The following is a 14,696-nucleotide window of genomic DNA, read 5'->3' as shown; positions in this document are numbered from 1 at the left end:
TGGGGACGAGTCCTCAATTCTGCCCTATCCATATGGAAAATCAGATAAGGACTTTTAAATGACAAAGCCGCCAATTCTGATACACGCCTGGCAGAAGCCAAGGCCAATAACATGACCACTTTCCACGTGAGATATTTTAGATCCACGGTCTTTAGTGGCTCAAACCAATGTGATTTTAGGAAATTCAACACCAGGTTGAGATCCCAGGGTGCCACTGGAGGCACAAAGGGGGGCTGAATATGCAGCACTCCTTTTACAAATGTCTGAACTTCAGGTAGTGAAGCTAGTTCTTTTTGGAAGAAAATCGACAGAGCCGATATCTGTACCTTAATGGAGCCTAATTTTAGGCCCATAGTCACTCCTGCCTGTAGGAAGTGCAGAAATCGACCCAGCTGAAATTCCTCTGTTGGGGCCTTATTGGCCTCACACCAAGCAACATATTTCCGCCATATGCGGTGATAATGTTTTACCGTTACATCTTTCCTGGCTTTAATCAGCGTAGGAATGACATCCTCCGGAATGCCCTTTTCCTTTAGGATCCGGCGTTCAACCGCCATGTCGTCAAACGCAGCCGCGGTAAGTCTTGGAACAGACAGGGCCCCTGCTGCAGCAGGTCCTGTCTGAGCGGCAGAGGCCATGGGTCCTCTGAGATCATCTCTTGAAGTTCCGGGTACTAAGCTCTTCTTGGCCAATCCGGAACCACGAGTATTGTCCTTACTCCTCGTTTTCTTATTATTCTCAATACCTTTGGTATGAGAGGCAGAGGAGGGAACGCATAAACTGACTGGTACACCCACGGTGTCACTAGAGCGTCCACCGCTATCGCCTGAGGGTCCCTTGACCTGGCGCAATATCTCTCCAGTTTTTTGTTTAGGCGGGACGCCATCATGTCCACCTGTGGCCGTTCCCAACGATTTACAATCAGTGTGAAGACTTCTGGATGAAGTCCCCACTCTCCCGGGTGGAGGTCGTGCCTGCTGAGGAAGTCTGCTTCCCAGTTGTCCACTCCCGGAATGAACACTGCTGACAGTGCTAGCACGTGATTTTCCGCCCATCGGAGAATCCTTGTGGCTTCTGCCATTGCCAACCTGCTTCTTGTGCCGCCCTGTCGGTTTACATGGGCGACCGCCGTGATGTTGTCTGACTGGATCAGTACCGGCTGGTGTAGAAGCAGGGGTTTTGCCTGACTTAGGGCATTGTAAATGGCCCTTAGTTCTAGAATATTTATGTGTAAGGAAGTCTCCTGACTCGATCATAGTCCTTGGAAGTTTTTTCCCTGTGTGACTGCCCCCCAGCCTCGAAGGCTGGCATCCGTGGTCACCAGGATCCAGTCCTGTATGCCGAATCTGCGGCCCTCTAGGAGATGAGCACTCTGCAGCCACCACAGCAGAGACACCCTGGTTCTTGGAGACAGGGTTATTAGCCGATGCATCTGAAGATGCGATCCGGACCATTGGTCCAACAGGTCCCACTGAAAGATTCTGGCATGGAACCTGCCGAAAGGAATTGCTTCGTAAGAAGCCACCATCTTTCCCAGGACTCGCGTGCAGTGATGCACCGACACCTGTTTTGGTTTCAGGAGGTCTCTGACTAGAGATGACAGCTCCTTGGCTTTCTCCTCCGGGAGAAACACTTTTTTCTGGACTGTGTCCAAAATCATTCCCAGGAACAGTAGACGTGTCGTCGGAACCAGCTGTGACTTTGGAATATTCAGAATCCAACCGTGCTGGTGTAGCACCTCCTGAGATAGTGCTACTCCTACCAACAACTGCTCCCTGGATCTCGCCTTTATTAGGAGATCGTCCAAGTACGGGATAATTAAAACTCCCTTTTTTCGAAGGAGTGTCATCATTTCCGCCATTACCTTGGTAAACACCCTCGGTGCCGTGGACAGTCCAAACGGCAGCGTCTGGAATTGGTAATGGCAATTTTGTACCGCAAATCTGAGGTACTCCTGGTGAGGATGATAAATGGGGACATGCAGGTAAGCATCCTTAATGTCCAGGGATACCATGTAATCCCCCTCGTCCAGGCTTGCAATAACCGCCCTGAGCGATTCCATCTTGAACTTGAACTTTTTTATGTAGGTGTGCAAGGATTTCAAATTTAAAATGGGTCTCACCGAACCGTCCGGTTTCGGTACCACAAACAGTGTGGAATAGTAACCCCGTCCTTGTTGAAGTAGGGGCACCTTGACTATCACCTGCTGGGAATACAGCTTGTGAATTGCCTCTAGCACAGCCTCCCTGCCTGAGAGAGTTGTTGGCAAGGCAGATTTGAGTTAACGGCGGGGGGGAGACGCTTCGAATTCCAGTCTGTACCCCTGAGATACTACTTGCAAGATCCAGGGATCCACCTGTGAGCGAGCCCACTGATCGCTGAAATTTTTGAGGCGGCCCCCCCACCGTACCTGGCTCCGCCTGTGGAGCCCACCGTCATGCGGCGGACTTGGAAGAAGCGGGGGAGGACTTTTGCTCCTGAGAACCTGCTGTTTGTTGCAGCCTTTTTCCTCTACCTCTGCCTCTGGACAGAAAGGACCCGCCTTTTCCTCGCCTGTTTCTCTGGGTCCGAAAGGACTGTACTTGATAAAACGGCGCTTTTTTAGGCTGTGAGGGAACCTGGGGTAAAAATGCTGACTTCCCAGCTGTCGCTGTGGAAACTAGGTCCGAGAGACCATCCCCGAATAACTCCTCACCCTCATAAGGCAAAACTTCCATGTGCCTTTTGGAATCTGCATCCCCTGTCCACTGCCGAGTCCATAAGCCTCTCCTAGCAGAAATGGACAATGCACTTATTTTAGATGCCAGCCGGCAGATCTCCCTCTGTGCATCTCTCATGTATAAGACTGAGTCTTTATATGCTCTATGGTTAGGAGAATAGTGTCCCTGTCTAGGGTGTCAATATTTTCTGACAGGGAATCTGACCATGCAGCGGCAGCACTGCACATCCATGCTGACGCAATAGCTGGTCTAAGTATAATGCCTGAGTGTGTATATACAGAGTTCAGGATCGCCTCCTGCTTTCTATCCGCAGGCTCCTTTAGGGCGGCCGTATCCGGAGACGGAAGTGCCACCTTTTTAGACAAACGTGTGAGTGCTTTATCCACCCTAGGAGGTGTTTCCCAACGTGCCCTATCCTCTGGCGGGAAAGGGAACGCCATTAGTAATTTTTTTGGGGATTACCAATCTTTTATCGGGGAAAGCCCACGCTTCCTCACACACTTCATTTAATTTTTCAGATGGGGGAAAAACTACGGGTAGTTTTTTCTCCCCAAACAGAATACCCTTTTTAGTGGTACCTGGGTTTATATCCGAAATGTGTAATACCTCCTTCATTGCCTCAATCATGCAACGAATGGCCCTAGTGGACATTAGATTTGACTCATCGTCGTCGACACTGGTATCAGTATCCGTGTCGACATCTGTGTCTGCCATCTGAGGTAGCGGGCGTTTTAGAGCCCCTGATGGCCTTTGAGACACCTGGGCAGGCACGAGCTGAGAAGCCGGCTGTCCCGCATTTGGCATGTCGTCAATTTTTTTGTGTAAGGAGTCGACACTTGCACGTAATTCCTTCCATAAAACCATCCACTCAGGTGTCTGCCCCGCAGGGGGTGACATCACTTCTATAGGCATCTGCTCCGCCTCCACATAATTTTCCTCATCAAACATGTCGACACAGCCGTACCGACACACCGCAGACACACCGGGAATGCTCTAACAGAGGACAGGACCCCACAGAAGCCCTTTGGGGAGACAGAGAGAGAGTATGCCAGCACACACCAGAGCGCTATATAATGCAGGGACTAACTGAATTATGTCCCCTATAGCTGCTATAATATTTACTGCGCCTAAATTTAGTGCCCCACCCTCTCTTTTTTACCCTTTTCTGTAGGGTAGACTGCAGGGGAGAGCCAGGGAGCTTCCTTCCAGCGGAACTGTGAGGGAGAAATGGCGCCAGTGTGTTGAGGGAGATAGCTCCGCCCCTTTTTCGCGGACTTTTCTCCCGCTTTTTTAAGGATTCTGGCAGGGGTAATTATCACATATATAGCCTCTGGGGCTATATATTGTGATTGTTTTGCCAGCCAAGGTGTTTTTATTGCTGCTCAGGGCGCCGCCCCCCCCCCCCCCCCAGCGCCCTGCACCCTCAGTGACCGGAGTGTGAAGTGTGTATGAGGAGCAATGGCGCACAGCTGCAGTGCTGTGCGCTACCTTGGTGAAGACTGAAGTCTTCATGCCGCCGATTTTCCGGACTTCTTCTTGCTTCTGGCTCTGTAAGGGGGACGGCGGCGCGGCTCCGGGACCGAACACCAAGGCCAGTTCCATGCGGTCGATCCCTCTGGAGCTAATGGTGTCCAGTAGCCTAAGAAGCCCAAGCTAGCTGCAAGCAGGTAGGTTCGCTTCTTCTCCCCTTAGTCCCTCGTTGCAGTGAGCCTGTTGCCAGCAGGTCTCACTGTAAAATAAAAAACCTAAATTATACTTTCTTTCTAAGAGCTCAGGAGAGCCCCTAGTGTGCATCCAGCTCGGCCAGGCACAAAAATCTAACTGAGACTTGGAGGAGGGTCATGGTGGGAGGAGCCAGTGCACACCAGGTAGTCTAAAAGCTTTCTTTTAGTTGTGCCCAGACTCCTGCGGAGCCGCTATTCCCCATGGTCCTTACGGAGTTCCCAGCATCCACTAGGACGTCAGAGAAAAAGACACTCGGTGCTACAGAATCACACAGCACTCACTCGTTATATCTAACTTGACTTGTAGTCCATGGAGCAAAGATGTAAGAAGACACATCTGTAAGGGCTGATGTTTCAATCAGGAAAAAATAAATAGTGGTAAAGTGGACCAGTGGGGACGCTGCCCGTAGCAACTACTCAGCAATTACCTATCATGTTATTCTGCCCTGGTCCATTTTTTACTGCTTGTCCATAAACCATACAGTTTTGAAAACCATCCTTTTACACGCTACGTTTTTGGTACAGTATGCTCTTAAATATTCCAATTTTGGAAGCGATACCTTATGACATACAGGGGAACTTGCAAGCATCTGAGTTCCCGGTGAGGTTTGCCGATGTTTTAAAGTGGCAATTACTTAAAAGGCAAAACCAACCTGGTTTTGCCTTTTAAATGATAGCCCCTTTAAAACATTGAGCAGACTTTCCGGGAAGTCGCAGACGCCTGCAAGTCACAGGCTATAACATTTACCCCATAGTCGTTTCACCGCAGAAGCATGGAGCAGAAATGGGTAACAGGTCTACACCGGCAAGTAGATCTCCCTATAAATTGGGAGCCAGCAGAGGATCATGGACACTGCAGTCTGCCAAAAGCTATATAACCTCAATTTGGTCCTTTTCTAAACTAGAGCAGATTTTTGTTGGCCGCTAAGTACACCTCCATTTCATTTACTAAAAAAAATAAATAAATAAATAAATATATATATATATATATATATATATATATATATATATATAATTATTATTTTTTCCCCCCTCCTATAAACTGGTTTCATTTCAGAGGAAAAATGGTTCTTTAAAAAGGGGTGGTAAATGTCAAAGCATTAAACTGTCCCATCTTACAGTAATGGCACCGCCACCTACACAGAGGAATGAACCAATATTAAGGGTGGTTGCACACTAGGCGATGTGCTCTATGGGCCTAATTCAGACCGGATCGCTCGCTAGGGTTTTCTTTGCAGTCCTGCATTCGCATAGTCGCCACCCATGGGGGAGGGGATTTTCGCTTTGCAAGTGTGCGAACGCATGTGTAGCAGAGCTGTACAAACAGATTTTGTGCAGTCTCTGCGCAGCCCAGGACTTACTCAGCCGCTGCGATCACTTCAGCCTGTCCGGGACCGGAATTGACGTCAGGAACCCTCCCTGCAAACGCACGAACACGCCTGCATTTTTCCAACCACTCCCAGAAAAGAGTCAGTTGGCACCCACAAACGGCTTCTTCCTGTCAACCTTCTTGCGAACGCCCCTGCGAATGGATTCTTTGCACAAACCCATCACTGAGCGGCGATCCGCTTTGTACCCGTGCGACACGTCTGTGCATTGTGGTGCATACGCATTCGCAGTTTAGACCTGATCGCCCTCTGTATGAAAACTCAGCATAGCGATCAGGTCTGAATTAGGCCCTATGAGTGATGTTGCCTAGTGTGTTCCCTTCCCTACCGGGACGGTCATCGGCAGTGCATACACGCTGAGCGATATGCAAACGATGTTGCTCAGTGATGTCACGCCGTGGCTGGGCCGTTCATGCAGTTTTTGGAAGACAGTCCAAATTGAGCTGCATGCACGGCCGACTGCGAGGGTCGTTAAAGACATGCGGGGCCGCGCATCGCTCGTCGTTGGGCAGCGTACACACTAGTCGACATGGTAAACAACGACGCTCAGGAATGGCAAAATGAGCTACGTTGTTTACTTTATCGACAAGTGTGACTGTGTACCCACCTTAAGAGGAATCTTGAGGACATCACAGGTTCTTAGTGAATTGGTAGGATGCATTCCTCTAATAAACAGGTTGACGCCAATCTGTGCCAGGAACTGGTACAATGGAAACACTAAATCTACCCTTACCCTAAAATACAATATACTCGCTAACCACCCAAACTATGCAAGGAGACATCACTGTGACAGGTGTTGGTAGGGGTATCTGATGAACAATGTGGGTTCCAAACACTGAATGCCAGTCATCATAGGTTTTGGTGCAAGGAGTGTTTTATAGTATAATGTAAAGTCAAGGCAGAGGACTTCTTCTGGGATATAAGTATCCCTCATATTACTCAAATACCAGCTTGGCCTTACAAACAACCATTTCTTGGATGGGTCCTGAACAGTTGAAATTAGGGTCAGAATATATTCCATTTTATTGATATGGAAAGTTAAATTGGCACATTACATTTACACATCTGATGAATACAAATTGACTGAACATGGTGAGATGCAAAGGATAGGAACTAAAGTAAAAAAATAAAAATAATAAAATAAGAGGATTGATCCTGTGAAGTCGTATGTGTCCCTTATATTGCGAGGTCCTGTCCAGCTGATCAGCAATTCCCTGTTAATCCGTAATTGTACTCTATTCACTCAAACTTGTCTGGAACTCATGGACATGGCAAGAGGACAATTGTGTGCAAATCTACTTAAAGCAATATTCCACCTTGGAATTACTAAATTATGGTCTTTTACAGGCCCTACTGTCCCTTTTTATATTCATTAAATACATGACTAAAGAGCAAAAAAGGAAGTTAGAAAGATCTGTATCACCAGGGAGAGGTGTTTATTTCCTTTGCCGTGGGAGACGACACAGCTCTCAAGCTAAAATTTGATACAATTCAGAAAGTACTGTCGAGCTTTGTCATATTCCAGGGCAACGCCACTCAGCCAGATGCTATAAATACATGGCTGAAAAACACCGACCGAACTAGATCGTTAACGCAATGTATTTGGTAAAAGCTACTGAAGATCATGTACAAGTGAGCAGTAATTACAAAAAAGTAACAATCAGAAAAGGGCATTAGGTGGTGACAATACCCTTTAACACTGGATGTTCCAGAGGGTGCAATATGCATTGATCACAAACTTTTGGGATTTTACAGAATTTGCAAAAGATGTTAAAAAAAACAATCTAAGTGTGCAACATATACTTAGAAAAACGAGTTCCACCTTTTAATTAAGCAAATGTGTTAGTACTTCAGGAATGACGGCAAATGCCTCTGTGTTTTAACAATAATTATTGCCATGGGTAATTATCTTACATAAAAAAGTACCATTGTTTTCAAGCTGCCTAGCAAATACCAAAAAGAACAGAAATTCTGATGGGCTCTGTTTTTGTAAAGACTGTAGGGTTTGCAATGATGCAGTCCCCACTGCTTATTGTTACGGTGACCTGAAAGACCTCCCGGAAGCATAAGGAAGGGGGGGGGGGGGGGGGAAGAGCAGCGTACCAAACAGTCAGGTCATGCTGGCGGTAACACCTTGCTAAGAGTGATAACTAATTCTAGAATATAGCTACAGAGGGCTCTCTTATATTCAAGGATTCATCAGCTCTTCAGTAAGAGGCACAAAAAGGCCACTTTAGCTTGTTAGATTGCAAAGAGCGTAACAGATTTCCCAAAACAAAAATCCCCTGAAGAATGCAGGTTGCACGTCTGCTGAGATGTGCTCCAGCAAACACTCAATCTACAACTAATAGCCGCGCTCTTCTGAAGGGCCTTAAGGGGGGTTGTAGCAGTAAACGTTATGCCTGCACTGGCAGCTTCAGGTGCAGAAAATGAATATATAAAGCATAAACCAAGCCTACTGATCTTGAGCACATACATCACTCTGGAGAGCTGTGACACCTGCCACTGCATCAAAAAAAGGTGTCGGCAGACATTATTGCGTCGGCAGGCCTTCAGCTGTATATCACCCACTGGAAAGGCTCGCTCAAAATACATTATGGAGTCTAGCATTTCTGCAAAATAGGGAGATACTGAAATACACACAGGCAGGAAGCCTGTGAACGGCCAACCTGCTCTATGAGGGGAATGTGAAGAGGGTAACGGGTTAATGCTTGGCCAAGACTGCAATGCCGAATGGCCAATTTATAGAGGAGCCTGGGGCATTCGCTGTGCTAGTGCATTATCTCTTGCACTCAAGCGGCAATAATGATGATGATGGGGGTCTCGTACACAGGAACATCTGCTGAATATTTGGTCATCGATATGTTTTGGCCCTTTTGAAAATGTAACATGGGCAGCAGGAAAAATTATATATATGAAAAATATAAAGGAGCCGGGCTTCTGATATCACAAGAGACTCGGCAGGCACCCCAACCAACTGCTCAACCTCACCAGCAGAGACATAGATAACATCTAGGAAATTGCGCTTAATAATAATTCTGAGGTAGGGGCTTCATGCCTATGTCTTCTTCTAAGCCTATTTATTGTGCTTGACCCACATAGGAGGCGGCGTAAAAGCAAAACCCATAAAGCTTCCTATAGTTTGGACATGACAGGGAATAAAAAGCTACATCAGGGTTACAGAAGTGGTAAGTGATTTGTTTATCCATTAATAGAGAATACACACAGTCCTCTTGTCCCAGGGGGAGCTCTGCATGGACTAACAGCAGGTCTTGATGCTCTACCTACTGTAGGGAAAGGTCTCTACTTGTTCATTTGACAGATTTAATACATGCTCCCTTTCTTCACTTTGCTAATGTGTACACAAGGACTTCAAACAGGGCTCCATACACACAGCCAGGCTGGGCCACACATACTTGGCAGGATGGTGGTTATGAATACTCAGAGCGATGTAGGTGTGCCACCCCCGGGACAGGTTACACACGTACGGCTGGGACGAGCGGCATTGGATCTGGGGGCCACTCAGTCACTTAGTCTTTAAACTCCACGTTTACAAACTCAGAGTTAACAAAGGAAAATCCTTCAAATTCTGACTGGTCGAGGTTCCGGATGACCTCCTGGTCGGGTGGTGTTAGCACTGGTGGATGGCGGGTGAAAAATCGGTCAAAGTTCTCAGCATTTCGGCCGCACTATGGGAGGAGGAGGGGAAGGGGGGAGAAAAACAAACCATGGAAAATGTAAAATAAAAATAAAAATGTCACAGCAACGCAAATGGGAACATTTTTTTCTGGAAGAAAGAAGTCTGATGGGGAAATAGGAGAAGAACTTGGAGTACAAAAGAATAAAGGATAGTATTTAATGGCTTCAGATGAGAAGAAACATATCGTGTCCTGCTTAGTCCCAGATCATGCCTGACACTGAATGATCTACCATCCACAAAATGGAATGGAGAGGGGACATGATATCCATGCACACCCAACTTCCTGTATGTGAAAGTATTGGCAGGATCCTGAAAATAATACAGAGTAGAAGAACACAAATAGGTTGAACTGGATGGGCAAATGGTCTTTTTTCAACCTCATAAACTATGTTACTATGATAGTAAACTTTGCTTAAGACTGTTTATTGTTCAACTACTGAACAACCACAAATGTTTACTATCTCATCTACATTTGAAGGATGTGTCTCCTAGCAATCAGTGTACTACATTTTAGAAATGGCTTAAAGATTGGGCAGGAATAACAGAACATCTTCTGATCTGAAGCCATTCAGACTCCTTTACATCGAAAGCAACATAGAAACGAAACAATGAGACAACATAAAGCAACGTGGGAACTCGGAGAGCATAGGAGAATACAGGACACCCTGGCTGTGATCCAGGATCAGACTTGGCATGAGGAGAGGTAGGACAAAAAAAACCCCAACAAAACAATAGAACTTCCAGCGAATCTTCAGGGCCTTAAAACTTTTGATGTGCAAAGTATAAACTTATCTAGATAAGCATCGTTCTTGTAGGAGGTCTGATGGGCCTAACACAAACTTCAAAGTGGCCAAGGTCTTGTTAATGTGCTCTGTGACCAGTGTGTAAGCCTCACCCAGGCATTGAACAACAGCACTTGCTAAAACTGTAGACACAACCTTGCACTTTTGGTTCGCTTTTAAAAGAGCACTGGAAGCGTGTCCTCGTGGGTACTCAAAGCCCTGCGGCAGCCTAGAGTGCTTTGTACTGAATGAGTTCAGCAAGAGAATGCCATTATATTATGCCGCGCGTCACCGCTGGTGAACTCTCCAGGCAACACTGAACGTGCCGCTATGAAGTGCATGCGTGTGTGTATAGGTTTCTGCTTTACATTGTCTTTGGGTTACTCTATCGTGGTTAAAATGCCATCTTCACACCTGTACATACAAGCCCTTTTAGTGGGATGCATAAAACCTTCACGAAGAGATAAAGTGGAGAAGAAACCAATCAGCTTCTGACATTTGTCTAAAACAGTCTGACAGAGGCTGGTTAGTTGCTATGGGCAACTTCACTCTCTGTGAGGTTTCATATATATCTATATAACCTCAATTTAGTACATGTCGGGATGCGTTCGGCTTCCCGGCGGTCTGTATGCCGATAGTCATGTGACTGTCACAGGAATCCCGACACCACTCAGGACACTGTCGACAGAACACAGACTGGCAAAATGCTGATGGTGAGTAACGGAGTTAGGGCTCGGGGGTGGTGGTAGGGGGGAAATATGGTTATGCACTAGGGGGATGGTTAGCCATAGCTGCCACCACCCATGGGTTAGCCCTAGCCGCTACGCCCCAAGGGTTAGGGTAGGAGGCAGGAGAAGGGTAGAATACTTAGCCCTGTCCGGTGTCGGGAGCCTCACTGTCGGGATGCCGCAGTCAGTCATGTAACTGCCGACATCCGGTATTTCATGCCCAACCCCATATCACTATGTGCAAGAGGAAGACTCAGTCTTAGTTTAGGATCAACCTATCAAGCTATTTCTTATAATCTACACTTCATCAGGTGGCTTAGGAGATGTGCAGGTCAAAACAGATGTAATCAGTGTGACCACAAGAGAATACTCCGTTCTGGCATTTTCTTATAGCTAAGCAGCAATAGAGGGTATTTGTGTTACCTTTGTGCCCACCCCAGAGAGTAACCATGTGCTCTGCGGTGGAGACCGCCTCTGCAGTGCATTGTAATTGCTCTGACTAACACTGCTACAGTATCTATCTACTAGGGGATCGGCATGAAATGCCGGTGGACGGGATCCCAGCTGTCGTGATCCCCACAGCGAGATCCCATCCACCGTAACGCCGGCAACGGGGCGAGCGCTAGAAAGCCCCTTGTGGGCTTGCTGCGCTCACCATGCTGCAGGCACGGTGGCTCACTGCGCCTACAGAGGGAGAATAACATGTGTCGCCGGCATTTCACCGCTAGTCGGGATCCCGGTGAACGCGTGGATACCGACTGGCGGTATTTTAACGGCTCCCCCCTTCTATACACGTGGCAGGGACTGCATACTAATCCCTACCAAAGCTCTCTCAGCGACTGGTAATTAACACAATGGGCGGTATTCAAATGATATATATCACGCCCAATCTCCTTTCTAAAGTGATGCCCGTTATCACGCATATTGCGCCCTTAGTAGTCAGGTTTAGCTGCGTAAAGGGTTGGGGCGCTCTCACTACCCCAGTGGCAGTGAGCTGAAATGATTATACCACGCCCGTCAGCAGAAACAGAACAGGTGTGGAAGGGAGTGCAAAGAATTGAATACCGCCCAAGGAGTGAGGAAAACCTCTTTATGTATTCTATAAGTTTACAAATATATCTATTTGCACCCCTGGCGATTTATATAAGCAGCGTCACTGATAACACCAGTCTTTTGGGTGTTTAATGGTAAAATCCTTAGGGAATTAATTTTCTAGGCCTGTCGGCTTTATTTATCTTTGATCATTATGAAATGTTACCCCCAGTCTCAGCATCTCCTGTGAAATATTTACAGCTGAGCCATTTAAGTGTAATTAGCACTTGCCTGACGGGCTCCTCCTCTCCCTCTCCCATTAGCTGCACATTTACCTTCATGCTTGCCTGACTGTGTCACACTGTCCCAGACGCTCTATGTACTCTGCAAGGTATTAAATGGGACAGGAGGAGATTCGCCATGAAGGCACATGTAACTGGAGCAAGCGGATGGATGCTACCAGTCAGTGCATAGCTCCCAGATAACACCATTTGTTTTTAATTATAATAATATCAGAACAAGAAAGTAACCCATAGTGTAAGCAGTTACCGACTTCCAGTTTTAGAGTACAGCTCAGTAAATGCAAAAGGTCCTAACGGGTGCCGCGGGCAAAAGATGTGGAAAGACTACTTCCTTTCATTCTCCTGCCTTGCACTGCAATGATTAAAGCTGATTTGTTGCTATCTGTTACTGCACCCTAATAGGATACTGCTTCACTGTACTAACCCTTTGATGACTCATATGGGTGTGGTTCATAGGGTCGACCACACTTCGGTCGACAGTGTATAGGTCGATAACTATTGGTAGTCAGTGATTAAGTCGACACCCAAAATAGGTCGACACCAGCATTAGGCCGACATGACAAAAGGTCGACTTTTTTTTATTTATTTTTTTAACTTGTGTAGTTTTCTTCATAGAGTGACTGGAAACCCCAATTAGTGCACCATGTCCCCTTGCATAGATCGCCATGCTTCGGGTAAGGTGCCTCGCTCCGCTACCGCTGCGCTCTGCACAGGTTACCATTCCCAATTGTAGCCCACATGGATGGTAAAGTATGAAAAAGTAAAAAATAAAAAAATTAAAAAAAAGATTGTGAATAACTCGTCGACCTTTGTCATGTCGATTTAGTACATGTCAACCAATAGTGGTCGACCTAATGACTGTCGACTTAAGTGTGGTCGACCTAGAGACCAGATAGTGAATCATATAGTATGCAGTAAGCAATGCAAAGGATCAGTCTCTTGTTTTTTGGAATTTGCGAGTTCAGATTTGACTTCCTATATATCGGATGAGATTCATAACATCCATAGCGGTCTGGTATATTTGTGAAGACTGGGTAATCGCACAGATCACCATTAGCACCATACCATAGGGTAACTGGCAATAATGCATACTTTAGTGGGCATTTCAGAGCAATTGCACCCACGTAAAGAGGAGTAAGTAGGTTTGGAATATACATGGGGGTTGGGTTCCTGTAACAGCAATGTTCTGAGATCTGAAACCATCTGAGAACATTTTAGAGCAGGGCTGAGGGCTGCATGGGTGCAGCCAACATTACACAGGTTTTCATGTAAAATCTACTAAGACCAGTCAGAGCGAGATCAGTGTGACGTCTTAGTATCGGATGGACCTTCTACACGGGGAACGACGACCGGCTTCTGACGCCTGCAAATGTGTCTGTATGGGCTGCAAGGATGGTGTGTGTCTCTAAACATTTATCTAATTAAAACACTCCATTGTACACTGTGATGTTTGTGCCATACATTAAAGGCATTCTGCTTTATATACCTTTCGGAAAGCAGCCACAAACAGATGGTGCATTTTTAATAAATGTAACTGCAAACTGCAAAGATTAAATTATTCAGACCGCTGCTGTCTTGTAAACTGTCAGAACGTTTCAGCTTCTCCTGCTCATACTAAAATAGGTCACAGAGAGGCAACCAGGAGCCAGGGGAGGGGGGTAAGAGGCATCACGTGGTTGCCACCTCCTCCCCCTCACTCACCATGTCAGCATCCCGTAGCTGTCTGTAGTTATATACCGGACAGGTGTACATAGATGCTTTGTGGGAGAGGTGTTGTCTCTGAGTCGATACCTTCCAGAAAATGTATGCTTTTTTTTTTTTTTCTTCTCAATGGTGAGGTGGGGGTGGACCCGCTTAAAAGGACATTAAAAACACTGTATAATAAAGTTCTATTTAAGCTCCACAATTCCTTCCAAATGTTATTGGTTATTCTGCTCAGCAGGCAGTCCCGGTAAAACAGATGCCAATTTGTAACACCACAAGGGTGCTGTACAGTCCTCTCTTGTACCAATGTGATTTGTGCACAAGTGCAGTGGATCACTAAGTAACTGTGGCAGGGGAGTTTATGAAGAGAAAATATGAGGAACGATAACAAAGGTCAGCACCCACTGAGATGTATAAATTAAAATCCACTGACTCCACAGAGTGGAGGCGGCCATTTTGCAGGCTAAACCAATATTGAGGACATAGCCTATCAATTCAATAGTAACTAGTTAGAGAGCACTTAGGCACGAACAGAGCCTCAACAAAATGGCTGCCACTAGGATGCAAAGGCAACACGTACATTTACTTTAATGTCACTAAATCCTAGGTAATGGAC

At 46.4% G+C, this 14,696-nt stretch overlaps 1 protein-coding gene across 2 annotated transcripts in view; it reads right to left on the bottom strand.

Moving 5' to 3' along the window:
- Nucleotides 1-14,696, bottom strand: part of PRKCB (protein kinase C beta) — a 472,648-nt gene that overhangs the window by 8,139 nt on the left and 449,813 nt on the right. Inside the window, exon 17 of one of the 2 annotated variants that reach the window (XM_063934743.1) lies at nt 6,832-9,521. The exons of the other annotated variant lie outside the window; for it this stretch is intronic. Within the exon in view, the coding sequence (XP_063790813.1) occupies nt 9,363-9,521 (159 nt within the window). The 3' untranslated portion in view covers nt 6,832-9,362. Of the gene's footprint in view, nt 1-6,831; nt 9,522-14,696 lie in introns of those variants that run through there. 2 annotated transcript variants of the gene reach the window in all.

Source organism: Pseudophryne corroboree, chromosome 7 (genome assembly GCF_028390025.1).
Source record: "Pseudophryne corroboree isolate aPseCor3 chromosome 7, aPseCor3.hap2, whole genome shotgun sequence".
Taxonomy (NCBI): domain Eukaryota; kingdom Metazoa; phylum Chordata; class Amphibia; order Anura; family Myobatrachidae; genus Pseudophryne; species Pseudophryne corroboree.
This window is presented reverse-complemented; position numbering and strand designations above follow the sequence as displayed.